Consider the following 27,609-nt stretch of genomic DNA (forward strand, 5'->3'; position numbering starts at 1 on the left):
ATAGCTGTCAACATTTGGTAACGAAGTCATCTTTCATCTAGCTATTTCAGTCTCTTACACAGCTACGGATATTCTATGTATCTTATGAATAGTTGTTTCACTCCTTCACGTCGGGGATAGGGATGCCATTTGTGGTGGCACCAGTTTAACAGGGCAGCTTCGCTACCCGGCCATGCAAACGCCTGTCAACTTCTTACATATCCCCCAAAAGGAGGAGATTAAGTCTGCAGTCTACCAGGTCCACGTTCACACATTTAAGCCCTTCAGTAATGTGACAATTTTTAGAATGGTCTAAAAATGGTCTTCAGACGGTTTTATTCAGTTCAGGGATAGGAATCAGGTGGCGAAAGGATTATTACCTCCGCCAAGGAGGTTATGTTTTATCTCGCTTTTTTTTTTTTTTTTTTTTTTTTTTTTTTTTTGTCTAACTGTTAGCAGGATTACTCAACGGAAATTGATGAAATTTTGTGGAAAGGTGGTCCATGGGCCAAGAAAAAATTGTTAAATTTTGGGCCGGAACCTGGTCCGGATCCTGAGTATCCCGCACAGTATCTCAAAGTTCTCGTTGAATTTAAATGAAATTTTGTGCAAAGGTGGGCCATGGATCAAGAAAGAATTTATTACATTTGGGGTCGGATCTGGATCCGGGTTATATATCCACGGATCCGGATGCGGATCTTTGTTGATGGCATTGGCATTGGGGGAGGTATGCGCTCTCTGAGCGCTTTCTAGTTTGATTATTTTTTAAAATCCGGCACTGCAAACAGTTTCTCCAAAGTGAACACAATTGTCTAGAGGTAGTAAAGAAAATTTATGGCATCGGGTTGAAGGGGTTTGTTTTATTCTTGCGTATTTAGACGCTTGTACTCCAGCTGTCTTCTGCACCTTGAATAATTGCTTTACTCCATGAGCCGGTGCTGGAGAGGGACGCCTTCATGTGGTGGCACCGATACAATCAGGCCGTTCAATTGTCCGGTTATTACAAATACCCTCCAGCAACTTTCCTGTCTTCCGAAGGAGGATGGTTGACTGTTGGTGGGTGGCAGCTTAATCCTGCAGTCCACTGAGTTCACGTTTCAGATGAGCCTGGGGCTGCAGCTGCTACTATAATTCATGCACACTATCTACCAAACTCCCAGTAACAACATTGCTAAATAAAATACTTCAGTAGTTTTCGAATGGTCTCTGACAGTTTCTCGTGGAACAAATAAAATTGTGTATCATTAATATGCTCTATGTCTGTTCAGCACCATGATGGATAGATAATCACTGCATTTATTCCCTCTTGCCTTTTCTTCCTCCTCTATAAAACATTCCCCTTTCTCGTCGCACTTTCCTTTATCCTCACCTGAAATGTTTCCTCATACTCATCCCCTCACCTCCTCCATTCATTACTTCCTCCTCTCCTCCCACATCCTCATACCACTCAGTTACCCGCATTCATTCTCCTCTTCCTGCCTTTCAATTCCTCTTCATCCCCTCTCCCCGCTTCCTCTCACCTACTCCTCCCCTTCCCGTTCTTCCTGTCTATCACTCTCCTTCTCTCTCTGCATCTCATCTTCCCTTCCCCTCTACTCTTCGTCTCTCCACATCTTCTCTTTGTTTTACCTTCTTTTCCTCTTTGTCTCACCTTCTCTTCCCCTCTCTGCCTCTTTCTTCCTCTCACTTTCTCTTCCCCTCTCTTCCTCTTTCTTCCTCTCACCTTCTCTTCCCCTCTCTTCCTCTCACCTCTTCCCCTGTCCTTCCAACCAGCCAATCACTTCCTCTCCCCTCGTCTTCGTCTCATCTCTTCCCCATTCTCCACTTCCTGTCTTTCAATCACTCCCTTTTTCTCGGAGCCAGACGAGGGTTCCTTCAAGGGCGAAAAATTCTCTGCATGTTCCCTGATTTCCACCTTGTTGAGATATTGCTGACAGGACGCAGGACACGGGGGACGAGGCGGAACATGTTGAGTGAAAAGGAGTTTAGTATAGAATAAGATTTTAGAAGACGAATAGCCTGCCTGTATATTTATGTGTTGTATTTTTTCCACATATGTCACGTGGTAACTTTGTATATTTGTCTGTCGATCTCTCTGCGTATGTCTGTCTGTCTTTTTCTCATTGGTGACATGGAGGTGGAGGTTCGTTGTGAGAGCTGAATATTGAATAAGAAAATGAAAATATTAGAGAGGGATCATACGAAAGTTCATGAAGTTTCCCAAAGAGTGTTTCTTATATGTCAATACATAGATTTGCATGTATTTGTAGCTCATATTAAACAAAATGCTGAATGAATAAGTTAAAGAGTTCCTTCTAGTCGAAGTTGAGTCGCATCATTACTACGTTCAGTGCCAGATAAACACATTCTCGTATTGCCCGTATTGGAAGGGTTATTTGAGTGTTGAGTGGTTTTGCGCCCGTCTTCCTACACTTTTTGGGCAATAATAACATTTCAAAGGCCCTAATAAAAATCTGATAAAGGTGGCTCTAGTAACCAGCCCCAGGTACTACATACTTGTTGTTTGGAGGTCAATCGCGTCAGATATGAAGTCGTGAGGTCGTGGCAGAAAGCGTTGGTGATAAGAACAGGAAGAAACTGAGGGGAAAGAAAACTTACATTCTCCTTTCGGGAAATGTAAATATAATCTGTTAAGCATATAAAAATGTTTGGAAGAACATTCTACGATTTTATTTACGAGAAACGCGTCTCGCTGTTTAAACATAATTGGTTTTCAGTATATACCTGTCTGTCTGTCTGTCTCTCTGTCTGTCTCTCTGTATTATCTATCTATATTTATATCCGTTTGTATAACTATCTACCTGTCAATCAGTCTCGGGGTTTAGAAAAAGTGTCAGATAATTAAAGACAGAAAAAGATCTGGAAGGAATTGTGTGGGTTAGTGTCTCACTTTATATTTCTCTGTCTTTCGATTTATCTCTGTCTGTATGTCTCTACCTATCTGTCTGTCTGTCCGTCTTATCTGCTATCTGTCAATACACCTCTGTCTATATATTTATATCTATTATCAGCCTGTTAGTCTGTCAGTCCTATGCAGCTTGTCTGTCTGTCTGTCTATATCTGTCTTGTCAGCCAGTATATGGAACTTATTTGTGTCCGTGTATCTGGGGGCTTATAGAGGGAATTAAATCTCGATCAAATGTACAACAGGATTTGGACTGAATATAAATCGAGAACCTCCATTTGTTTTATTTATCTGTATACCAATTAATCTCTTGCATTGTCTGCCAATTCTTCGGTCTGCCTGTCTCAGTCTGCCTGTGTGTCTGGTTTATAAGATGCTGGGGCACGAATCCTGTTATGAAAAGGATTGGGAAGAATATAATATGAATCTTGAAAGTGAAATGTTAAATTCGAATATTGGGTATGATGAAAGGATGGAAGTCTGCCTACTTATCTGACTATCTGGCGGTCTGTCTGTCCAGTATTTATCAGCATTTGGCTGTCTTACCTGTCTAACTAGAGCGTATTCATATATGTATAGTCTGTTTATTGTTCCAAGTGTGTGTAACTGCCAGCCTGTGTTTATTTGGTTATTAACTTGAGGTATATGTTTATATATATATATATATAGTGTATGTACTGTATGTATGGCAATCTCTATCTATCCTATCCATCTTTCTTTCCATCTATCTACCTACCCTTTTTTTCTCCTTTTCAACGAATTCACCTCCTCTTTAGTTTTTCATATATTTATCTTCCATCCTTCTCTTTCTTTTCCTCACACATTATAGTTAGCTCTTCAGTGTAAGTTATCATTCCCTTCTGATATATGAATTTCCTTCTTAACTTTAGTGTACTCAGAGTTATTCCTCTCCTTCTGTTTTCTCTACTTTTTCTCTAATTTTCTCTTCCTCTCCTCCAGGCTCCCTTTCTTGGCACTTTTTCTTCTTTCTTATTGCTTATAGATTTCTTCACCCTTTTCCTCTTGTGATTTCTTTCTTTATTATTATTATTTTTTTGCTCTCATATTCATTGTTCTTTTTAGTCCATTTCTTATTTTTTCCCCTCTTCTTCATCCTCCCTTTTTTTCAAAAAATTTGTCGTGCAATTTTTCCCATTCCCTTTCTTCCTCCTCCTCCTTTCTCCGTCTTCCTCGTCTTCTCATTCTGGTTAGCATCAGCTGACGCGTTACCTCTCCTCATTAATTCATCCTTCCCTCCGCAGTCTGACTACAATCTCCTCTCTCTCTCTCTCTCTCTCATTAGCCATAGATAATCATTCTTTCCTTGAGATAATCATTCTTGCCTTGAGAGAGAGAGAGAGAGAGAGAGAGAGAGAGAGAGAGAGAGAGAGAGAGAGAGAGAGAGAGCGCAAAATAAGGGTAAATTGCGTATGGCGTGAAAGTAAGCTGACCGATATATACTCACATTCTTGTTGGTTAAAGAAATTCCGTACCACCTTGCCCTAGCGACTTTATTTCCTTGTTACACTTTACTTGTCTGTTATGAATGCCTTTGCAATATTAACATTAATTCTATAAATATCATAAAAAAAGATTATTAACGCACCATACAGGCCACCGAATTAACTCTGCCCTTTTACGCTAACATGGTACACAATTTCATCCCTTTGCATCTTCTTTCACGTAGCTCAGCGGCTGAAAAATACAACACTATGGCCCTACTCCCTCTCCATAGCACTGCATCGTGACAAACATCAAATTCTAGTGTTTATCTGTTGTTACAGTTCAGCATTCTAGATGGAGATGTGGCAATTTTCGGTCAAATTAAAGTAAAAACCGTGTAGCAGAGAAGAGTTGCTTGGTTGTCTCTTTAGCTGTTCACAATACGAGCCTGGTCCATATGTTGGGGCGTATTGTGGGTGGCATTGGAGGCTTCGTAGCACCTCTTCCTCAGCGATTTATTTATTTATTTTTCTATATCACATAACTTTCCGTTATTTATATTGTTTCATTACCTCCAATAGTTTGCATCAGTAACTTTTGTGGATGGTGAACTGTAATGTGCAGAATAAATCGCTAAGGAATTGGTGTTACGGAATCTTCAAAGCGACCTAGAATGTAACTCAGCCTACACTTTTCAAGGTAGTGTTCCTTTCTCACGACATATTGAATAAATGGTAAGATTTAGTACCTGTCAGAACATGATCAATGGGAATAAATCCGCAGGTGCAAAGGAAAATGAGGAAGAAATAATCAGGGAATCAGGTGAGAGAGTGAGTGGAAAAGGAGTTGTAAGCTAGAATGGCCACTAGATACACAGGCTTAGAGGAAAATGAGGAAGAGGTAATCGTTAAGTCAGGTGAGAAAATGGTTGGAAAAGGAGTGATAAGCTAAAATAATGACACCTTATATGATAATTGAAAAGGAATTATTGAGATCGTTAGAGTGACTGTAGGTAACGGATAATGGCAAAAAAAGTGGTACTGATGTCATTAAAGACTTTGTGGTTCCTTTGTGGTTGAGTTATATATATATATATATATATATATATATATATATATATATATATATATATATTAGACTTGTGGACGAGCGGTTTTTTATATCTTGGAGTAGCTTCCCATTTGTCATGTAGTGACACATTTTAATGAACTTATAAGCTAATTAAGTGAAATACATAATATTGTAAAAGTAACATAATTGTATGAATATTGTATACATATAATATTCATAGTAAATAGTGATTATTCAGTAATATTACATTTTAAACAAGTTGTATACATATTTGAATAAATGCATTAAAATAAATTATTTAACTGTAATACAGTATGTACTTGGGTTATTATAGTGAAATGCATAATTGTGTTGGCCTTATAACTGTAGTTACATTTTGTTAATGTAACTGTTACATAAGTGTCTTGGCCTTATAATTGTAGTTAAAATTACATAAAAGTTACATCTTGTTAATGCAACTGTTAATTGGCAAAGTGTAACACAATGCAATCGTTTGTCGTTACATAATTGTTACATATCGTTTGTAGTTACATAATTGTAGTTAAAGTTACATAAAAGTTACATCTTGTTAATGCAACTGTTACATAATTGGCAAAGTGTAACATAATGCAATCGTTTGTCGTTACATAATTGTTACATATCGTTTGTAGGTACATAATTGTAGTTAGTGTAACATAATGCAATCGTTTATCGTTACATAATTATAATATGGAGTTACATAATTGTAATAATTGCAGTCCTAACATATGCTGCGGTCGATGATAGTGATGATGTGTCATGCCACTTGCTTGTGGAGACAACAATTTGCTTTTTTGTTTGTAGTTTATGTGGTACTTTGACATATGTAGTAACACTTACACTTATTTTCATTTGTTTGTTATGTGATCTTACTCTATTTCTCTCGTTTTCCTTTCTTACTTTTTCTTTCTTTCTTTTTCTTTTTTCTCTTTTTTTTTGTATGTATTGATATTCTATAGTTTGTTTTTCTTCGCTTGTGTACGCTTTTTCCATGTTGTTCATGGTTGCATAATTACTGGCTAATTTCCTTGGGGTACTTTTTTAAAGTTCAGTTTATATTGCACAGAGATTATAAAATGATATTATATAGTCCCATATTTTGTTATTTTATATAAAAAATATATATACATATATACAATATTAACTATATACACTGACTTGTTGTTCACTTGTACCTATCGTGGAAAATATGTGTGTCAGCACTGTGTGGAAATCATTGTCTTCACGATTGTGTTGAAGATGTTCACTCTTGCTAACGTCATTCGTGTTGGCCATTTTTTTTTCTTCTAGTTTACCTTGTAACTTAATTTATTTTTTCCACTAGGTAGTTTTAATTAATAAATGTTTAATACAGTTCTTTTAATTGCTCACTGAGTAACTGTGATGGTATATTTTCTTTATCACTTTGTAGATATAATAATGTATAGTTGTATGTATGAAACACGTATTTTATGTAGGTATAAATGGTAACACTCGTTGGTAGTAAATAAATGTTATAATAAATGAATGAATATATACTGTGTAGAATATTTATTGTTGGTGATTATTTAGTGTTTGAGTTATGCAGATAACTGAAGTATGTGTATTTAAGCTGTAACTATACAGCACGTTTTATATGTTTGTGCAGAAGCTTATTGTCTATCACTGTGTATTGTATAAATGAAGTAACTATGTAACTCACTAATTTTTACCGTGGTGGGAATGGTGTGACTGGTGGTGCAGGTGGTGTGTTGACTGACGTGGCGTCTGTTCAGCAAGCACGCATGATGACGTCGACTTCCCACACTGGTAGCTGTGGTGAGTGAATGAGTAGCGATGAGTAACTTGAGTGAAGATGAGTGAGTAAGATGAGTTATGAGTCGTGTCTCACTCTTCGTTTGTTTGTTCCGTTTTTCTATGTCGATGTTTTCTCGGTCCTTTTCTCTTCTTTACTTGCTTTGTTTTTTATTCTTCTTGCTGCTGCTTGAAGTTACGTGAAGATTATAGAGTTGTTTTGTAGATGGTTGTAGTTCGCTGGTTCGTCGTAGAAGTTGCAAGATCGTATCAATATTTGGTTAAACTACTTGCAAGGCGTCGTGTGATCTCTTCACCTCTGCATCAGCATGATGATCGTGGAGACGGAGGGGGCTGGTTGGAGAGAATACTGTCAGGAGCTGGTTGTGTTGTTGGTTGTGAGAGGTATTCTTTTTGTTTTCAATCTTGATATTTTGTTGGAATTCAATGTTGATTCGTAGACGAGGTTCGTATACGTTCGCTGCTACCAAATGTCATTAAAAAGACTTTGTGTTTGCTTGTAGTGGAGTTTTTATATATATTAGACTTGTGGACGAGCGGTTTTTTATATCTTGGAGTAGTTTCCCATTTGTCATTTAGTGACAGGAGAGGTAAAGAATAGTATGGGACTATTTTTATTTGTCTTGGAAATATTAACAAGTCTCTCACACAGAGCGGAGTATAGAGTCCAGTCCCGCTAGCTATCTCTCTGTCTCGCTCTCTCTGTCTCTCTCTCTATCTGCCAAGCCCTTCTCACTGCGACCTGCCTCTTGTATGGCTTGTCTCCTTCTGAGCTCTCTTTCCTAAATTCTGGTGAAACAGAAGATGTATCACGTGTGTTCCCTGTGATGGAAAGTTCTAGAAGCCTGTGTGTGAGTATGTGTGTATGTGTGTGTCTGGTCACTGGGCGCTGTCGTGTGCCTATCAAGCATTCCTTGAGTTAAGAGTGTGTAAGCATGTTTAGCATTGCTCGATTCTCGCAGACACAATACCTTCTCATCATCTGACTCCCTGCTTCTATCTGTCTCTCTATCTATCTATTTATTATGATTTGTAATAATAATATGGAGTCCTAACACACTGAAAGAGGAATAGTATATACGGTATATATATGAAAAATAAAGATATAACGCTAGGGGAAAGTCAAGGAGGCATTGAAAGTAACAAAGAAAACTTCACTGGAGACAGACTATTGTAATTAAGAAAGGAGATGGGAAGATTGATTAATAATTATATCAGTTAATGCGAAAAGGAAGTTACAGAGAAAAAAGGAAGTGACTGAAAAAAAGTGACCAAAAAAAAAAAGGAAGTGACTGAAAAAGAGTAATAACCTAAATGGCTGAAACATCAAAGGGAGAATCATTAAGTGGGGAGGAGGAGGATTAAGTCTGGGGTGGGGAGATTAATTAGGGGATGGGGGTGGAGGAGTATGGGAAAGTGACAGAGGGAGGGGATGTGGGTGGAGGTAGGAGGGAGGGATAGGGAACTGACTGGGATGGATTAGTAGAGAGAGAGAGAGAGAGAGGAATATTAATGTCAGTAGAGAAGATGGAGGAGAGAGGAAGGTGATGGAAAGATGAAGATGGCAGGGCAGTTGGGAGGGAGATGGGGAGAAGCCGATGAGGTAAGGGGAGAGAGAGAGAGGAGGAGAGGAAGCTGATATCAGTGAGTAAAGTGGATGGAGGGAGGGGAAGGGGGAGGGTGAGGGGAAAGGAGGGAGAAGAAGTGAGAGGAGAAATGGAGAGAAGGGGGAGGTGCTACAAAGAGGGGAAGGAGGATGTAGCATAGAAGAGGGCAGAAGAGGAGGAGGAGGAAGGGGGGACGGAGGAGGTGGAGGGTAGAGAGGAGGATGTGAGTGGATGGAGGTAAGGAGAATAATTAGAAAGGTAGAGGAGGAGGTGGAGGTAGAGAGGGAGATGGATTTTGAGAGGGAGGTGGAGTTTGAGAGGGAGTGGGAGTTGGCTTGGGAGTGGGAGTTGGAGTTGAAGGTGGCGCTGGAGTTGAAGATGGCGTTTGAGTTGGAGTTGAAGATGGAGTTGGAGTTGAAGATGGAGTTGGAGTTGAAGATGGAGTTGGAGTTGAAGATGGAGTTGGAGTTGAAGGTGGAGTTGAAGTTGAAGATGGAGTTGAAGATGGAGTTGGAGCTGAAGGTGGAGTTGGAGTTGGAGCTGAAGGTGGAGTTGGAGTTGGAGCTGAAGGTGGAGTTGGAGCTGAAGGTGGAGTTGGAGCTGAAGGTGGAGTTGGAGCTGAAGGTGGAGTTGAAGGTGGAGTTGAAGGTGGAGTTGGAGTTGGAGTTGAAGGTGGAGTTGGAGTTGGAGTTGAAGGTGGAGTTGGAGTTGGAGTTGAAGGTGGAGTTGGAGTTGAAGGTGGAGTTGGAGTTGGAGTTGAAGGTGGAGTTGGAGTTGGAGTTGAAGGTGGAGTTGGAGTTGGAGTTGAAGGTGGAGTTGGAGTTGGAGTTGAAGGTGGAGTTGGAGTTGAAGGTGGAGTTGGAGTTGAAGGTGGAGTTGGAGTTGAAGGTGGAGTTGGAGTTGGAGTTGAAGGTGGAGTTGGAGTTGAAGGTGGAGTTGGAGTTGGAGTTGAAGGTGGAGTTGGAGTTGAAGGTGGAGTTGGAGTTGAAGGTGGAGTTGGAGTTGGAGTTGAAGGTGGAGTTGGAGTTGAAGGTGGAGTTGGAGTTGAAGGTGGAGTTGGAGTTGAAGGTGGAGTTGGAGTTGAAGGTGGAGTTGGAGTTGAAGGTGGAGTTGGAGTTGAAGGTGGAGTTGGAGTTGGAGTTGAAGGTGGAGTTGGAGTTGAAGGTGGAGTTGGAGTTGGAGTTGAAGGTGGAGTTGGAGTTGGAGTTGGAGTTGGAGTTGAAGGTGGAGTTGGAGTTGGAGTTGAAGGTGGAGTTGGAGTTGGAGTTGGAGTTGGAGTTGGAGTTGGAGTTGAAGGTGGAGTTGGAGTTGGAGTTGAAGGTGGAGTTGGAGTTGGAGTTGGAGTTGTAGTTGGAGTTGAAGGTGGAGTTGGAGTTGGAGTTGAAGTTGGAGTTGGAGTTGAAGGTGGAGTTGGAGTTGAAGGTGGAGTTGGAGTTGGAGTTGAAGGTGGAGTTGGAGTTGGAGTTGAAGGTGGAGTTGGAGTTGGAGTTGAAGGTGGAGTTGGAGTTGAAGGTGGAGTTGGAGTTGAAGGTGGAGTTGGAGTTGAAGGTGGAGTTGGAGTTGGAGTTGAAGGTGGAGTTGGAGTTGGAGTTGAAGGTGGAGTTGGAGTTGGAGTTGAAGGTGGAGTTGGAGTTGGAGTTGGAGTTGAAGGTGGAGTTGGAGTTGGAGTTGAAGGTGGAGTTGGAGTTGGAGTTGGAGTTGAAGGTGGAGTTGAAGGTGGAGTTGAAGGTGGAGTTGAAGGTGGAGTTGGAGTTGGAGTTGAAGGTGGAGTTGGAGTTGGAGTTGAAGGTGGAGTTGGAGTTGGAGTTGAAGGTGGAGTTGGAGTTGGAGTTGGAGTTGAAGGTGGAGTTGGAGTTGGAGTTGAAGGTGGAGTTGGAGTTGGAGTTGGAGTTGAAGGTGGAGTTGGAGTTGGAGGTGGAGTTGGAGGTGGAGTTGGAGGTGGAGTTGGAGTTGGAGGTGGAGTTGGAGTTGGAGGTGGAGTTGGCGTTGAAGGTGGAGTTGGCGTTGAAGGTGGAGTTGGCGTTGAAGGTGGAGTTGGCGTTGAAGGTGGAGTTGGCGTTGAAGGTGGAGTTGGCGTTGAAGGTGGAGTTGGCGTTGAAGGTGGAGTTGAAGGTGGAGCGTTAGCTTGAAGGTGGAGTTGGAGTGAAGGTGGAGTTGAAGGTGGAGTTGGCGAGTTGGAGTTGTAGTTGTAGGTGGAGTTGTAGTTGGAGTTGGAGTTGAAGGTGGAGTTGGAGTTGAAGGTGGAGTTGGAGTTGTAGGTGGAGTTGGAGTTGAAGGTGGAGTTGGAGTTGGAGTTGAAGGTGGAGTTGAAGGTGGAGTTGGAGGTGGAGTTGAAGGTGGAGTTGAAGGTGGAGTTGGAGTTGGAGTTGAAGGTGGAGTTGGAGTTGGAGATGTAGGTGGAGTTAAAGTTGGAGTTGAAAGTTGGAGTTGAAGGTGGAGTTGAGTTGAAGGTGGAGTTGGAGTTAAATTGAGTTGAAAATTGAAGTTGGAGTTGAAAGGTGGAGTTGGCTGGAGTTGAAAAGGTGGAGTTGGAGTTGAAGGTGGAGTTGGAGTTGAAGGTGGAGTTGGCGTTGAAGGTGGAGTTAAAGTTGAAGGTGGAGTTGGCGTTGAAGGTGGAGTTGGAAGGTTATTGAAGGTGGAGTTGGAGTTGGAAGGTGGAGTTGGAGTTGGAGTGGAATTGAAGTTGGAGTTGGAGTTGGAGTTGAAGGTGGAGTTGAAGTTGAAGATGGAGTTGGAGTTGGAGTGGAAGGTGGAGTTGGAGTTGGAGTTGAAGGTGGAGTTGGAGTTGGAGTTGGAGTTGAAGGTGGAGTTGGAGTTGGAGTTGAAGGTGGAGTTGGCGTTGAAGGTGGAGTTGGCGTTGAAGGTGGAGTTGGCGTTGAAGGTGGAGTTGGCGTTGAAGGTGGAGTTGGCGTTGAAGGTGGAGTTGGCGTTGAAGGTGGAGTTGGCGTTGAAGGTGGAGTTGGAGTTGAAGGTGGAGTTGGAGTTGAAGGTGGAGTTGGAGTTGAAGGTGGAGTTGGAGTTGAAGGTGGAGTTGGAGTTGAAGGTGGAGTTGGAGTTGAAGGTGGAGTTGGAGTTGAAGGTGGAGTTGGAGTTGAAGGTGGAGTTGGAGTTGAAGGTGGAGTTGGAGTTGAAGGTGGAGTTGGAGTTGAAGGTGGAGTTGGAGTTGAAGGTGGAGTTGGAGTTGAAGGTGGAGTTGGAGTTGAAGGTGGAGTTGGCGTTGAAGGTGGAGTTGGCGTTGAAGGTGGAGTTGGCGTTGAAGGTGGAGTTGGCGTTGAAGGTGGAGTTGGCGTTGAAGGTGGAGTTGGAGTTGGAGTTGAAGGTGGAGTTGGAGTTGAAGGTGGAGTTGGAGTTGAAGGTGGAGTTGGAGTTGAAGGTGGAGTTGGAGTTGGAGTTGAAGGTGGAGTTGGAGTTGGAGTTGGAGTTGAAGGTGGAGTTGGAGTTGAAGGTGGCATTGGAGTTGAGGGTGGCGTTGGAGTTGAGGGTGGCGTTGGAGTTGAGGGTGACGTTGGAGTTGATGGTGGCGTTGGAGTTGAGGGTGGCGTTGGAGTTGAGGGTGGCGTTGGAGTTGAGGGTGGCGTTGGAGTTGAGGGTGGCGTTGGAGTTGAGGGTGGCGTTGGAGTTGAGGGTGGCGTTGGAGTTGAGGGTGGCGTTGGAGTTGAGGGTGGCGTTTGAGTTGAGGGTGGCGTTTGAGTTGAGGGTGGCGTTGGAGTTGAGGGTGGCGTTGGAGTTGAGGGTGGCGTTGGAGTTGAGGGTGGCGTTGGAGTTGAGGGTGGCGTTGGAGTTGAGGGTGGCGTTGGAGTTGAGGGTGGCGTTGGAGTTGAGGGTGGCGTTGGAGTTGAGGGTGGCGTTGGAGTTGAGGGTGGCGTTGGAGTTGAGGGTGGCGTTGAAGTTGAGGGTGGCGTTGAAGTTGGAGTTGGCGTTGGAATTGAAGGTGGCGTTGGAGATGAAGGTGGAATTGGAGTTGGAGATGAAGATGGAGTTGAAGGTGGCGTTGGAGTTGAAGTTGGAGGTGGAGTTGGAGGTGGAGTGGGAGTGGAAGGTGGAGTGAGAGTGGAAGGTGAAGTTGGAGTGGGAGGTGAAGTTGGAGTGGGAGGTGAAGTTGGAGTGGGAGGTGAAGTTGGAGTGGGAGGTGAAGTTGGAGTGGGAGGTGAAGTTGGAGTGGGAGGTGAAGTGGGAGTGGGAGAAGTGGGAGTGGAAGGTGAAGTGGGAGTGGAAGGTGAAGTGGGAGTGGGAGGTGAAGTTGGAGTGGGAGGTGAAGTTGGAGTGGGAGGTGAAGTTGGAGTGGGAGGTGAAGTTGGAGTGGGAGGTGAAGTTGGAGTGGGAGGTGAAGTTGGAGTGGGAGGTGAAGTTGGAGTGGAAGGTGAAGTGGGAGTGGAAGGTGAAGTGGGAGTGGAAGGTGAAGTGGGAGTGGAAGGTGAAGTGGGAGTGGGAGGTGAAGTGGGAGTGGGAGGTGAAGTGGGAGTGGGAGGTGAAGTGGGAGTGGGAGGTGAAGTGGGAGTGGGAGGTGAAGTGGGAGTGGGAGGTGAAGTGGGAGTGGAAGGTGAAGTGGGAGTGGAAGGTGAAGTGGGAGTGGAAGGTGAAGTGGGAGTGGGAGGTGAAGTTGGAGTGGGAAGTGGACTTGGCGTTGGAGTGGGAGTTGAAGTTGGTGTGGGACATGGAGTTGGTGTGGGACATGGAGTTGGAGTGGGACATGGAGTTGGAGTGGGACATGGAGTTGGAGTGGGACATGGAGTTGGAGTGGGACATGGAGTTGGAGTGGGACATGGAGTTGGAGTGGGACGTGGAGTTGGAGTGGGAGGTGGAGTTGGAGTGGGAGGTGGAGTTGTAATGGGAGGTTCAGTTGGAGTGGGAGGTTCAGTTGGAGTGGGAGGTTCAGTTGGAGTGGGAGGTTCAGTTGGAGTGGGAGGTGGAGTTGGAGTGGGAAGTGCTGTTAGAGAGGGAGGTGGATGAAACAGGAAACGGTTTCGGACAGAGAAATGGAAATGGATGCGGGGGAGGAGCTAGCAGAGAAGGGGAAGGAGGAGGTGGAGGTAGAGAGGGACTGTGGGGAAAAGGCAGGGAAGGGAGGGGGAAAGTATAGGCAATGGAAAGAGGAAAGTCTGCCTAGACGGGGGGGGGGGGGGCGGAGTAACTGATGAGTAGAGAGGGTGAGGGGAAATAGAAGGGGAGGAGACAGAGAAGGTATGAGAGGAGGAAAGAGGAAGTGGGAGAGTAGAAGGAGGGAAAGGAAAAGGTGAAAGAAGTCAGAGATGATGAATGGAGAGAGTATGAGAGAAAAGACAGGGAGAACGAAAAGTTGGAGGAGGAGGAAGAGAGAGAGAAGGGGGAGGAGGAGGAGGAGGAGGAAGAGAGATAGAGAAGGGGGAGGAGAAGGAGAGGGTGGTAGTGGTGATGGAGGAGGATAGTGGAGGTGAAAGTGGAGGTGGAAAGAGAAAGGAAGGAAAAAATGGAGAGAGGATGAGAAAACGAAGAGGAGGAGGAGGATGGAGTGGGGAAGGAGGATGGAGTGGGGAAGGAGGATGGAGTGGGGAAGGAGGATGGAGTGGGGAAGGAGGAGAAGGAAAAGATGAGGAAGGAAGGATAGTGAGACGGCCAGTGACAAAGAGAGGAGAGAGGAAAGTGGATGAGTGAAAAGTGTTCCACAGAAAGTCACCTTTTGTCCCAAGTCGAGCCTCTTAGTCCCCCTCTGGCCAGGTTGTGCCATAGGATCTGTTAGGGAGCTTACTCGTACGGGCTGCTCCCTCTGTCAAAGATCTGTGGCACTTTCACTCTGACACTCTTAGGAGTCTCTCAGTTCAGTAAAATCGTATGGTGTTAGAACTGATCACTAGACTTGAACTGACTAAAGGGGGTTAATACTGATAGTATTAACACTCAGGATCCTTAGATTCACTCTTAGCTGAGGAGAAAATAAAAATGTGTTTTGCGTTGAATAGAACAAAAAACTACAGTTGTCCCAACAGTGAGTGAGATTATTAGCCACACACACACACACACACACACACTTTCATTGCTCGGTGTTTTATCTAGTATATCCATGTTTTTCTTTTTCTTATCGTATGTTCTTTTCCTTTTTCTCTTTCCTTTTGCATCATACACTTCCTCTGTTAAATACGGCGTTACTTTCTGGCTTCCTTGTCATCATCTCTTATTTTTTACATCCTTTTCTCGTTTCCATTGCTAAATCTTATCATTTTTTATATCACTTCTATTCACCTTTGTCGTCCCTGTCATTTGTCACAACTTTCTTTTTTCATGGTGCCCTTTTCTCACCTCCAGACCTTCCTCACTCCTGCCTTCCTTCCCTCCGTCTCTCCCTCGATCTAAGTTTTTATTTTTTTCTCCACTCATTTTACTACTTCTTTCTCTTCCTTTGTTCTTCCTTCCTTCCCTTAACAGTAAACTTGTCTTCCTTTGTGTCAACCTCTCCCATCTTCCTTCCCTCCATTTCTGGTGTCACGCTTCCTTTGTGCCCCTCTTCCATCTTTTTCGCCACCTCTCTAACCATTCTCTTTCCTTCCCCTTCTTTCACCAGCCTTGGATAATCCTTGTTTCCTTCAGTCCTTCTTTCTTTCTAACCTTCTACCTCTTCACTTCCCTTCCCACACTTTCCTATTCCTTCAGTAACCCATGTTTTCCTCTTTCCTTCCCTCTTTCCCTGGTTTCCTTCCTTTCAGTATCTCCTCTCCTCCATTTTCTCATTACTTTCCCTTCCACTCTTATTTAAAAACCCCGTATTTTCTCGCTTTGTCCATCCCAATTCCTCGTACAATCCTCCTCCTCCTCCTCCTTTTATTTTCCCCATCTTCTTTCTTCGCCCTGTCTCCTTCCATTTCATTCTCTCCTCTCTGGTTTGTTGCCTTTAACAGAAGGGTATTGTCCATCTTTTTTATTTCTCATTTCTCTAGTAGAAACTTGCTCTCTTGCTAGACACAAGTTGCTAGCGGAGGAAAGGGCGATAGTGATCATTTGAGAGAGGGAGAGAGAGAGAGAGAGAGAGAGAGTTCTGTATCCATGTGTGTCTTCCCAATTCTCATATCTTCCTCCTTCCTTCCTGGCCCCTCCTTTTTTCACATCATCTCGTCCCAATCTCGTAAGTAGCAAAACATACGATCTGAGAGACTGGAGACAGCTTACTAGCTTTGAGTTTCGCCTCTCAAGAACGATGATGATTTTTTTTTCCTGTTACAACCAATATTTTTTTGTTTCAGAGGAGAGATAAGTGAAGGGGCGGCATTATTTATTTTTGCAATCACCAGTATGCATATTTAATTGGAAGATAATGACGTCTTTAGTTTTGCAATCACCAGAAATTTTATTCAGAGTGGGGTTAACTAAAGTGGTCTATACAGATAGATACGGTAGATAGATATATACGCATATTCACACACGCACAGACACAACACACCAATTCATACCCGTCGCAGAGTGTTGTTGTGCTGGCCGTACTTATTTGTTCACTACTTAAAGACTTCTATTTTTCTGTAACTTGAAGGTGTAAGAAAGTGGAGTATTAATATTTCACCTATGCCTATATTTCGTTGTGATGATGATGTGTTGAAGAACTAAATCTTAAAGATGTACGGGAGTTTTTAAAAGTGTGTGACTCACCCTCTTTTAAACTTTGATTGTGTTGTTGGTGTGTATGTTGACTGTGCCTCGTCTTTAGCACCACTTTCGGCTTTACTGCTGCATATGCTTCCTTGTTATTATGGCTCCTGAAACTGCGTCAGCTCTTATGACTGAACATTACAGCTGCCCTCACAACTCTTTATCACTAGACGTATTATTGCTGTTATGATTTCCTCACTTATCATACCCGCCACAACGGTGCACTTAAGCAACTGAGTTCCTGGGAATTTTCATCATTATCCTCAGCAGCTCCTCCTCAGCTTTACACGTGTTTAAAGTCAGTCGCTTCCTTGTCCCACTCGGGAGAGACTTTTTTAGAGGAGTTACATTTAGTCCTAAAATATCTCTTCAGTATGGTGACATCATATTAAAGTTTTGCTGTCTCAAGACGACTTTTTCTGGCTTAAGAGACTTGAATGGAGGAGAAAATTCGGTTTTAATATCATAGTACAGTTTTATAAGTGTTGTTTGGTGCTCGGAATACACCCGCGACTCACCAAGCAAGATCCCACGTTATATTTTGAGACGAGTGTGTGTGTGTGTGTGTGTGGGTGTGGGTGTGGGTGTGGGTGCGTGCGTGCGTGCGTGCGTGCGTGCGTGCGTGCGTGTGTGTGTGTGTGTGTGTGTGTGTGTGTGTGTGTGTGTGTGTGTGTGTGTGTAATTCCTATCTTTGGAACTTATTCCCACCAGAGCATCATCCTCTTCTGTGACATGTGACTTCAGACTGTGTGCACAGTTGGCAGCACATGAACCTGGGACAGTGTCTGTGTGAAGTGAAGGTCTACCTACAGTTTCCGACGTTCATGCACCATAGTCACTTGGTCATTTGATCTAACATTTAACACCTCCATTCATCCATGTCAGTGCCAATAAAAAATGTGATTGTCAAGGTTGTCAAGTATACCTCTGCTACACACCGGTGCTGTACCATCTTCGTATGTTGCCTGCCAACTGTACCTTCTTTTTATCCCGGCTTCAGAACTTGCTGACTCAACTCTCTTTCTTTTTTCTCTCATCCAGGCCTCCTACGACTCCAGAAGATTTACCAGTCCCTCCGACCAGCCCAAGCGTCCTTTGAGATTCGGGTGGTGAGGCGTGTCGAGTCGGCCCATGATGCCCTGGCCTTCCTTAGGACCCTGGAAAGCAGCAGCAGGTGAGTGGATGGTTACCTGGATGCGTGCTTGGGTAGGGTGTTATTTTATAGCTATATGTGTTGGTCTTCTTTATCACCTTGAAAAGCAACAGCAGGTAAGTGAATGGGTAACTGGGTGCATGGATAGATAGAGTGCTATTTTCACAGCTATGTGTGATGGCCCTCTTTAGGACCTTAGAAAGCAACATCAGATGAGTTGTAGCTGGATGGATGGGTGATTGGATGCAATGTTGGGTGCATTGTTACAGTACTACCATTTATACATGGGGCAAGAAAAGCAACAGGTAGCTTGATGGCCACCTGGATGGAAGGACGAATTTTTAAGCACTAGTTGTAACTAAGGTCATCCTAAGGTTCTGGGAAACAACAACATGTGAGTGGATGGTTACCTGGTTGGATGGACTGTTAGACTGTTAGGTGCATCCATACAAGATTGTTACTTATATATGGCATTTCTTTGACCTCTTTCAGTCCAGTGGCTTCGTAGATGCTAACACATTTTTCACTACGGAACTCTATCACTGACTGATTTGGAAACTTCCTCTGTGATGAAATGACCAGGTTTACAAGTGGTGTGCAAGTATTCCCCTGCAGCATTGATTCAATTTTAACCAAAGTTGATGAAAAGGTAGACGGCCAGCCAAGGGTTTGACCATTATTTTATTTTTGAGGACAGTCCAACGTAACATGACCACCACATTCCCAAACAAACTACTTGATGGCAGTATGATTTTCATCACGCGTGAGTCCGTCTGTGTGTGTGTGTGTGTGTGTGTGTGTGTCTGTGTGTGTGTGTGTGTGTGTGTGTGAGAGAGAGAGAGAGAGAGAGAGAGAGAGAGAGAGAGAGAGTAATTATTTTAGCTCAATTATTCATCTGTTAATTGTTCAGCTACCTCACCAGTAATGTTGAAAGTTTACACCAAGATGAAATTATGATGATAGGTGTATGTACAAACGCTCGTTCGCTCGTCACGTGCTCACAGAGCGCACTTTAATGGTGTTGTTGAGAAGACTGTCTTGGTGTTGACAGGGGCGGTAAGAATTTTGCCGCAGTAGGGAAAACAGTTGTTATCCACAAACCGAACTTTAATTATGACAAGCGGTATGGTGCAGTCTCTCTCTCTCTCTCTCTCTCACCGGCTTCCTCCCTTCCTTCCTCACTTTAAGCAATGAAGGCATTTAAAGTTTGCACCTGGCGTTATGTAGCTTTTGTTTGGCCGTGTATGCAACACAGAATGGCCCAGCAACGTCCTCTACACTCGTCCCCAGTGTATGTGTATTGTCCTGGCCAGAGGGACAGTACGCTTGAGTGTCCTGCTTGCTGTGTGGTGCTGTATTGTATTTTTTTATGTTTTGATTCAGTTCTATGAGCCTCCTTCCGCCCCTCCCCTGTCTGCCTGTCTGTCTATCCGTCTGTCTCTGTCTGTCTGTCTGTCTGTCTGTCTGTCTGTCTGTCTCTGTCTGTCTGTCTGTCTGTCTGTCTCTCTGTCTCTGTCTCTCTCTCTCTCTCTCTTTCTCTCTCTCTTTCTCTCTCTCTCCTGTGTGTGTGTGTGTGTGTGTGTGTGTGTGTGTGTGTGTGTGTGTACACAGGCTTCCTTTCCTTCATCTGTGAAATACCCCTCCATAGTTCAAGAAATTGTGTGTAAAAAGGGAAAAAGAAAAACTAAGGACGCAGACATCAGTGATAATGGAGGAGGAAAGAGGAAGGACACGAAGGGAGAATATATGGGAAGGATGAAAAACAGGCCACGGAATGAACTGGAAAAAGAAACACAGCAATACGGAGAAAAGAAATATGAGGGAAATTGAAGGAACAGTGAATGGAAGGAGAAGGAAACAATAAAGAAGAATAAATTAAGTAAATTAGAGAAACAAGGCAGGAACTGGAAAGGGAAACGAGAGAGCAGAAAAAAGAAAGGGGAGAAGAAAAATGAGGGTAATGTAGGGAACAGTGAATATAGGAAGAGGAGGGAAGCGATAATGGGAATGTATTGAAGAGATGAGAGGTACAAGACAGAAAATGGAGAGAGAGAGAGAGAGAGAGAGAGAGAGAGAGAGAGAGAGAGAGAGAGAGACCCACTCCTGCCGCTTCCCTAGTATCATTGCTGTATATACACACATACTGTTTGTTCGTCTCTCGTCTTATCAGGAGAGGGTGCAAGTCGGGTCGAAGCTGTTTTAGCTTCCCAGTAAACAACTTTTCGAATGTGGGTATAAATCTTAAAATGTTTGTGTTAAATATTCCCTAATTTTCAGTAAAACAGTTTGGTAAATACAAACACTTTTACTTCTCCACTGTAGTGAGTCTGTTTAGTCTGAGGACAAGTGGTGGTTGAGTGGTAGGGGAAGTAGGCTGGTGTCTGTCAAGCCGCATGATCGATTCCAGGTTAGGGATGGGAACAGTTCGACAAAAAGTTCTTTAAGACAAACTGAAACTGGACACATAACCCACCGACAAAATAATAATAATAATAATAATAATAATAATAATAATAATAATAATACCATCACATCAGTCCTGAATGAGGCATGGTGGCAAGTGTTCAGTATGGATGGAGGGTGTTAGCACCTTAGTAGTGAAGACTGTACGGCTTTGGTGAATGGACTGGGATATCTGTGCTGAGGATCGGACACAAAAAAAACTCCAGTAACGTCTTTCTGTACCTTATTTTGCCTACTCTCAGCAGATTTTATTCGACTTAGAGATACTTTTAAACTGGAGGAATTAGACATATCCTTAATGAACAGCTTTGATTAACACCTTCATTATTAAGGGCTGAATAAAACTGGTAGATAATATACTGTAAAACTGACGTCATCGTAGTTGAAGGTTTTGATTTTTTTTTTTTTTTTGGTGGGGGAGAACTGATTAATTTACACAGGTCATGTGGGGATATATATAGCTCTTGCAATAATTTCCTCTGGTACTGGAGAGAGCTGCCTTCATGTGGTGGCACTGACATACCCGAGCGGCTCAACTTCCTGGTTTCGTAAACGTACTTCGTCTCCTTCCCTGTCCCCTCAGAAAAAGATGGTGGACTGAAGATGAGGGGACAACAGCCTGCAGTCCACTGGGTTCACATTTCGGATGAACCTGGTGCCACAACAACAGCAGCAGCAGCAGCAGCAACATCGACAACTACAACAGTAACAGTTACAATGAAAACAACAACAACAACAATAACAACAACTATGAAACCTAACAAGAACAACTAATAATAATAATAATAATAATAATAATAATTAATAGTAATAATAATAATAATAATAATAATAATAATAATAATAATAGTAATAATACTTATGATAGTAGTAGTAGTAATAATAATAATAATAATAATAATAATGATAATAATAATAAGCTCTGAAGTCTTGCTAATTCTAGACCGGTTTTCTTGTGCATGGAATAATCTTTCGAACTCTTGGTATGGCATGTAGCCTATTTAAACCTCCTCACTACGGCTTTACTAAGATGAATAAATCTGGTATGTAGTGTGTATCGATTTATTGTATTGCATAAGTGAATTCACCGCCTGGCAGATCTCATGCAACAGTGTTTTTAGATATTTTTGACACTGGCTGTGCAAAACAAACCTTTTATATTACCCCTGCTGACGTCAAAAGGTTTTTATTTATTTAGCTCAGGGAAATCCACGACACACACGAGGTTACAGGGATCTGGGTTAACGCCTTCACTCCCGTCACTGGTTTTGTTTATTCTGGCTGTTACTTGGCCATTTAACTTAGCTCAGAAGAGGCTTTGTTAGCTGGATGGGTTAAATAACACCCTCAATAACACCACTGCTGGGGTGTTGGCCTAAGTTGGATGGGTTAAATAACACCTTCAATAACACCACTGCTGGGGTGTTGGCCTAAGTTGGATGGGTTAAATAACACCTTCAATAACACCACTGCTGGGGTGTTGGCCTAAGTTGGATGGGTTAAATAACACCTTCAATAACACCACTGCTGGGGTGTTGGCCTAAGTTGGATGGGTTAAATAACACCTTCAATAACACCACTGCTGGGGTGTTGGCCTAAGTTGGATGGGTTAAATAACACCTTCAATAACACCACTGCTGGGGTGTTGGCCTAAGTTGGATGGGTTAAATAACACCTTCAATAACACCACTGCTGGGGTGTTGGCCTAAGTTGGATGGGTTAAATAACACCTTCAATAACACCACTGCTGGGGTGTTGGCCTAAGTTGGATGGGTTAAATAACACCTTCAATAACACCACTGCTGGGGTGTTGGCCTAAGTTGGATAAAATAATCTGGTAGCAGCAAGGACAGACAAAATGAGTCTTCGTATATATATATATATATATATATATATATATATATATATATATATATATATATATATATATATATATATAATTATATCTATGTATTTCTATATCTATATCTGTCTGTCTATGTCTATCTATATATGTATGTAATTATATATAATTATATCTTTATCTATCTATCTGTCTGTCTGTCTGTCTATCTATCTATCTATCTATCTATCTATCTATCTATCTACCTGTCTATCTATCAATCTAATCTATCTATAATATATATATATAATATTTGTGTGTGTGTGTGTGTGTGTGTGTGTGGATGATAGTGATGTGAATATGATTGAGAAAGGTAATGTCTAGTGTGCATAATAAATCTCTTATAGAAAGGTAATGTCACGTACCACTTGGAATACGGTGCGTATTATTGTAAAGTCAGATCAGAGGGCTGTAGCAACATTAGGAGACCCCCCCCCCCACACACACACAACGATATGCTGCCCATAACTACTCACGTTTCCAGGCCTCTGTTTTAACCCGTATTTTTGCTTTGGTTTTATTATCTTGTGCGGGAAGGAAGGACCGACTCTGACTCGTTCTGAAGGGGTTGATAATCGGAGAGAGAGAGAGAGAGAGAGAGAGAGAGAGAGACAGACAGACAGACAGACAGACAGACAGAGGTCCACGTAAGAGAAAACTGACGATATATACGAGAAAGTCAACAGGCTGGATCGACGCGAGGAAGATAAGGCGGAGAAAATTCCGGGAAAGCAAGGTTGTTTTCGACTGGCCCGGAAGGCAAGGCGAACCATCTACATATGAATGCCACTTCGTGTGTGTGTGTGTGTGTGTGTGTGTGTGTGTGTGTGTGTGTGTGTGTGTGTGTGTGTCTGTGTGTGTCTGTGTGCGTGCTCTTTTCTAGTTTGTATGTGAAGTTGTGTGCTTGCGTGCGGTTGCATGTAGCGTCCTGCTGAGACACAGGGCTCAAGTAACGACACTGGAAAGTCTCTGCAGTTTCTTCTTGTTGGAGACAGAGTGGTTTTATGCGAACTCTTCCCATACCCCCTTCACAACAGGCCCACGCCCAAGGTGGATTTACCATTATCTCTATCAGGAAAGATGAATGACATCTTTCCAGAGTTGAAATAAAATCAACTGAAGGTAGTAGTAGTAGTAGTAGTAGTAGCAGTAGTAGTAGTAGTAGTAGTAGTAACAGCACTAGTAGTAGTAGTAGGAGGAGGAGGAGGAGGAGGAGGAGGAGTAGCAATAGTAGTAGTAGTAGTAGAGGTGCTGTTGGTGGTGGAAGTGGTAGCTCCGGGTTGATTTGAAACACGAACCTAGTTGACTGCAGGCTGAATCTTCTCTCCTGCAGCACACCGTCCTCCTTTCAGGGGATAGGGGGGTAATTAAGGGACGCTTGTATAACAGGGCAGTGAAAGCCACCTGGTTATACAGTGCCACCACCTGAAGGCGTCTTTTTCCAGCACCATCTGAATTTTGTATGAACAGAATACAAAATATGTCATCAGACTGAAGTGGTTAACCCCTGTACTGCCAATTGTAATCACCCATTGTTGAATCAGTTAATATGTCAGCGGTAAGAATAGAATTAGAAAAAAGGTGTTCATGCTGAGGGAGTTAAGTGCTTAGCTTATTGTTTTCATAAATCGTAATATTTAGGTAGCTCAAAATATAAAGCATATCGTCTTGAAAATGTTTAAACGTTATATTAATAAACAAAAAATATTCAGTAGTTTATATCCTTATCATTGTAATCCCTTTTCTGCCAGTTCTCTGATGGAAGAGTTAACCGATTCTCACAGTCCTTCAAAAATGCAGCAGATAAGCTCTTGGTCGGTTTTCCTCAGTCTCGTTCCATCTCCGTGTGATTTAGTCTTTTAAACGCTGTGTCATCGAACACCTGAAAATTAATAGAACTTAATTCTGATTTTCAAGTATTTCTTGTAAAGCAAAGCCTTTTCATGGTGTTCATTATTATTATTATTATTTAATTATTATTATTATTATTATTATTATTATTGTTTTGTAAAAATATTATGAACATTCTGCACATCTACAAAATGTATTCGAAGGAAGTCGGTCACTGGAACATTTTTGTTTAAGATCATAGAAATAGGTTTGAAAAAGACTGAATTGAACGTATTTTTAGCGCCAGGTTTCAAAGACCATATGACACTAATTCAGAGCAAATATACAGTATATGACTAGCATTGGAGTAGAAATGGGGAAGGAGATGTAGAAGTGGTTTTGGTTCTGAAGTGGTGTCAACGTTGAAGTGGTGTTGGCATTGAGGTGGCGTCGACATTAAAGTGGCGTCGGCGTTGAAGTGGCGTCGGCGATGATGTGGTCCTGGTGTAGACGTGGCTTGATAAGTGAGTTTGCTAAAAGGCTTGACCCAGAAAGGGAAGAAGTTATGCTATTCATGTCATTAAGTCAGATGTGTAACCCGATAGAAGATGGAAAATTAGGGCAGGGAGAAACACAGAAAAATCAAGCGGAGAGGTAGGACAGAAGAGGAGGACAGTAAGGAGAGAGAGACTGGAGACAAAAAGGCCCCTTTTAGTCGCCTCTTAAAGACAAGCAGAGATACTGAGAAACTGTTCCTTCCCCCTTCCTCTTCCCCCAGGGAGATTGAAAAGGGTATAATGCCAAACTTTGACCCTGATGTGAAAAGTAAATATGTATCAGATTTACATGCGATAAATGGATATACAGGTTTTGAAGTACAAGAAAGTTGTGGGACGAGTGTCCCTTATGTTATAAGTGAATATAGTGAAAAGTCACACTTATGGACAGACCTATCGCTCAACTGGAGAATCGAAGAAATGCGGAACTCTGCATAATATTCTGGAAAGATTGCTTGGCTCCTAAGACTTCATTGCTGGTTTTTCAAAATCATTGCTCTTCCTCGTTATATTAGAAAGAATTAAATATTTTTGTATCCATTGTTTACATAAACAAGCAATAGCCGAGGACATTAATGTGTGTATATTGTAAATCTTTCAGTAGCTGAGCACATTATTATTAACTCTATTTATTAACTTGTATTTCAGTAGTCAAACCCATTAATGTGCATCTATTGACTTGTAATTCTTTTTTATTGTCTTCTTTCAGGTGGACCCAAAAGTACGTAGTGTTGGACTGCAGCACGGAGATGGCTAAGAGTCATATCATTGGCCATGTAAGGGACGTGCATATGGGTCGACGCAACTACCACTACCTTATGTCCGGCCTTGTGAGTACCATCACACCCACCCTCTCCCAATCTGACTCCCACCCACCACCCATCCTTACATTCCTATCTTCCTTCACACGTCACACTACCTCCGTTATTCGTATATCCCGTCGTGAGGACAGCTTCTCATCTCGTCACCCCAGCTTGTCCTTTATTATCCCATGCTTCTCTTGCTTTGTTTGCTCTTTGTCCCTCTTCAGCTGTGCTACTGGGGACTTAGATATAACGTAGACTGTTGAGGTTTGTGGTCAGGGAAAAAATTTACATCAGTCTCATGACCTTTTTATTTGCATTCATGACGCCACCCTCACCACTGCAACTTCCCTATATCTTCCCCCTCTTCTCTTTTCTCATACTCCTTAATGACTCTTCTGTACTTGATAGATGTAAATCCATCTGTTTATCTATTGACTCCCCTTTTATTGTTCCCTAATCATTTATCACCTGATGGAGTACCTCCCGTTGCCCTCAAGGACTGTGGTTCTGTGCTTACACCCTGCCTAGATAAACTCTTTCCTCTTTGTCTATCAACTTGTACTTTTCCTTCTTGCTAGAAGTTTGCTCACAGTCAGGCAATCCCAAAGAAGGGTGACCATTCCCAACTCTCTGACTATCGTCCAGTTGCTTTAACGTCCTGTGTTTCAAAAGTTTTCGGGTCAGTTCTTAACAGAAAAGTTTTAAAGCATCTTTCATATCACAACTTTCTTTCTGATCGTCAGTAAGTGTTCCGTCAGGGACTCTTCACTGGCGATCTTCTCACCTACCTTTCAGAGTCTTCGTCATCCTCCTTTCGGGACTTTGGCGAAAGCTTTGCCATTGCACTTGACATCTCAAAAGCTTTCGATCGAGTCTTGCATAAATCTTTAATTTCCAAACTGCCCTCTTACGGTTTCTATCCTTCTATCTGTGCCATCATCTATAGCATCCTTTCTGGTCGTTCTATAGCCGCTGTTGTAGATGGCCATCGTTCTTCTAGATCTATCAACAGTGGTGTTCCTCAGGGCTCTGTCCTATCACCATCTCTCTTCCTTTTATTCATCTATGACGTTTTAAGCTGTACATCTAACCTTATCCATCGTACGCTAATGATTCCACCCTTCACCTTTCCATTTGGTTCCCGCAGCGACCAACTCAACAGATGCTTCAAACAAACAAAGGATGAGGCTGTGGCACACATAAAGTCTGACCTGGCTCGTATCTCTGACTGGGGTAAAAATAATGTTGTTGTTTTTAATGCATCAAAGACTCAGTTCTTACACCTATCAACCTGACAAAATCTTCCACAGGAGTACCCACTAATGTTTAATAATATCCAGCTCAATCCTGCATCATCCTTGAACATGCTTGGGGTTTCATTCACCCGGGCCTTAAATTGGAAAGATCATATTACATCTCGTGTAAAATCTGCTTCCAAGAGATTAGGTGTGCTAAGCCGACTTTGTACCTTCTTTACCCCTGCACAGTTGTTGACTTTATCCACGGGTTTTATTTGCCCTTGTTTAGAGCACATGTCTCATTGTGGGGAGGTTCCCCACATACAGTTCTTCTCAATAGAGTGGAGTCAAGGGCATTTTGTCTCATTAACTCTCCTCCTCTTACTGGCTCCATTCAGCCTCTGTCTCTTCGCCATACTGTTGCAACTTTATCTCTTTTCTGTCGCTACTTCAATGATCACTGCTCCTCTGAACTGTCTGCTTGCATCCCTCCACCTCTACGACGGGCGCGTAAAACCCGTCTAGCAACAAACTCTCATCCCTTTTCTTTCCAACTCTTTAACGCAAGAGTTATCCGTTACTCCCAGTCCATCATTTATGCAACAGGTCACCTCTGGAACTGTCTCCCTCTGTCTGTATTTCGTATTATGATCTCCAGTCTTTCAAACGCAGTGTGTCCAGGAATCTCGAAATGAACGGATCTTGAATTTGGCTCTCTTTTTTGTATTGTTTTTGTTTAATTTTCTTGGAAGGACTGTCTCACCTGTTTCTCCATCTACTCTCATCTACCCTCATCATTTATCACCTCACTTCTGCCTCTTATATCATTTATCACCTCACTCCTGCCTCTTTATATCATTTATCACCTCACTCCTGCCTCTTTATATCATTTATCACCTCATTCCTGCCTCTTTAAATCATTTATCACTTCACTCCTGCCTCTTATATCATTTATCACCTCACTCCTGCCTCTTTATATCATTTATCACCTCACTCCTGCCTCTTATATCATTTATCACCTCACTCCTGCCTCTTATATCATTTATCACCTCACTCCTGCCTCTTATATCATCACCTCACTCCTGCCTCTTAAATCATTTATCACCTCACTCCTGCCTCTTCTATCATTTATCACCTCACTCCTGCCTTATATCATTAATCACCTCAGTCCTGCCTCTGATCTCCTTACCTAAATCCCTTCACCCTTATTATTTTCACCTCACCCCTGCCT

General features: G+C 42.6%; 1 protein-coding gene across 1 annotated transcript in view; it reads left to right on the forward strand.

Moving 5' to 3' along the window:
- Positions 1-27,609, forward strand: part of LOC145396489 (glutamate receptor 1-like) — a 584,166-nt gene that overhangs the window by 418,697 nt on the left and 137,860 nt on the right. The window contains exons 6-7 of the mRNA XM_080269888.1: positions 17,491-17,623; positions 25,044-25,164. Coding sequence (XP_080126014.1) covers positions 17,491-17,623; positions 25,044-25,164 — 254 coding nt within the window. The remainder of the gene's footprint in view (positions 1-17,490; positions 17,624-25,043; positions 25,165-27,609) is intronic.

The sequence above is a fragment of the Coenobita brevimanus genome, chromosome 1 (genome assembly GCF_032717465.1).
Source record: "Coenobita brevimanus isolate Jiangsu-jjx chromosome 1, ASM3271746v2, whole genome shotgun sequence".
NCBI lineage: Eukaryota > Metazoa > Arthropoda > Malacostraca > Decapoda > Coenobitidae > Coenobita > Coenobita brevimanus.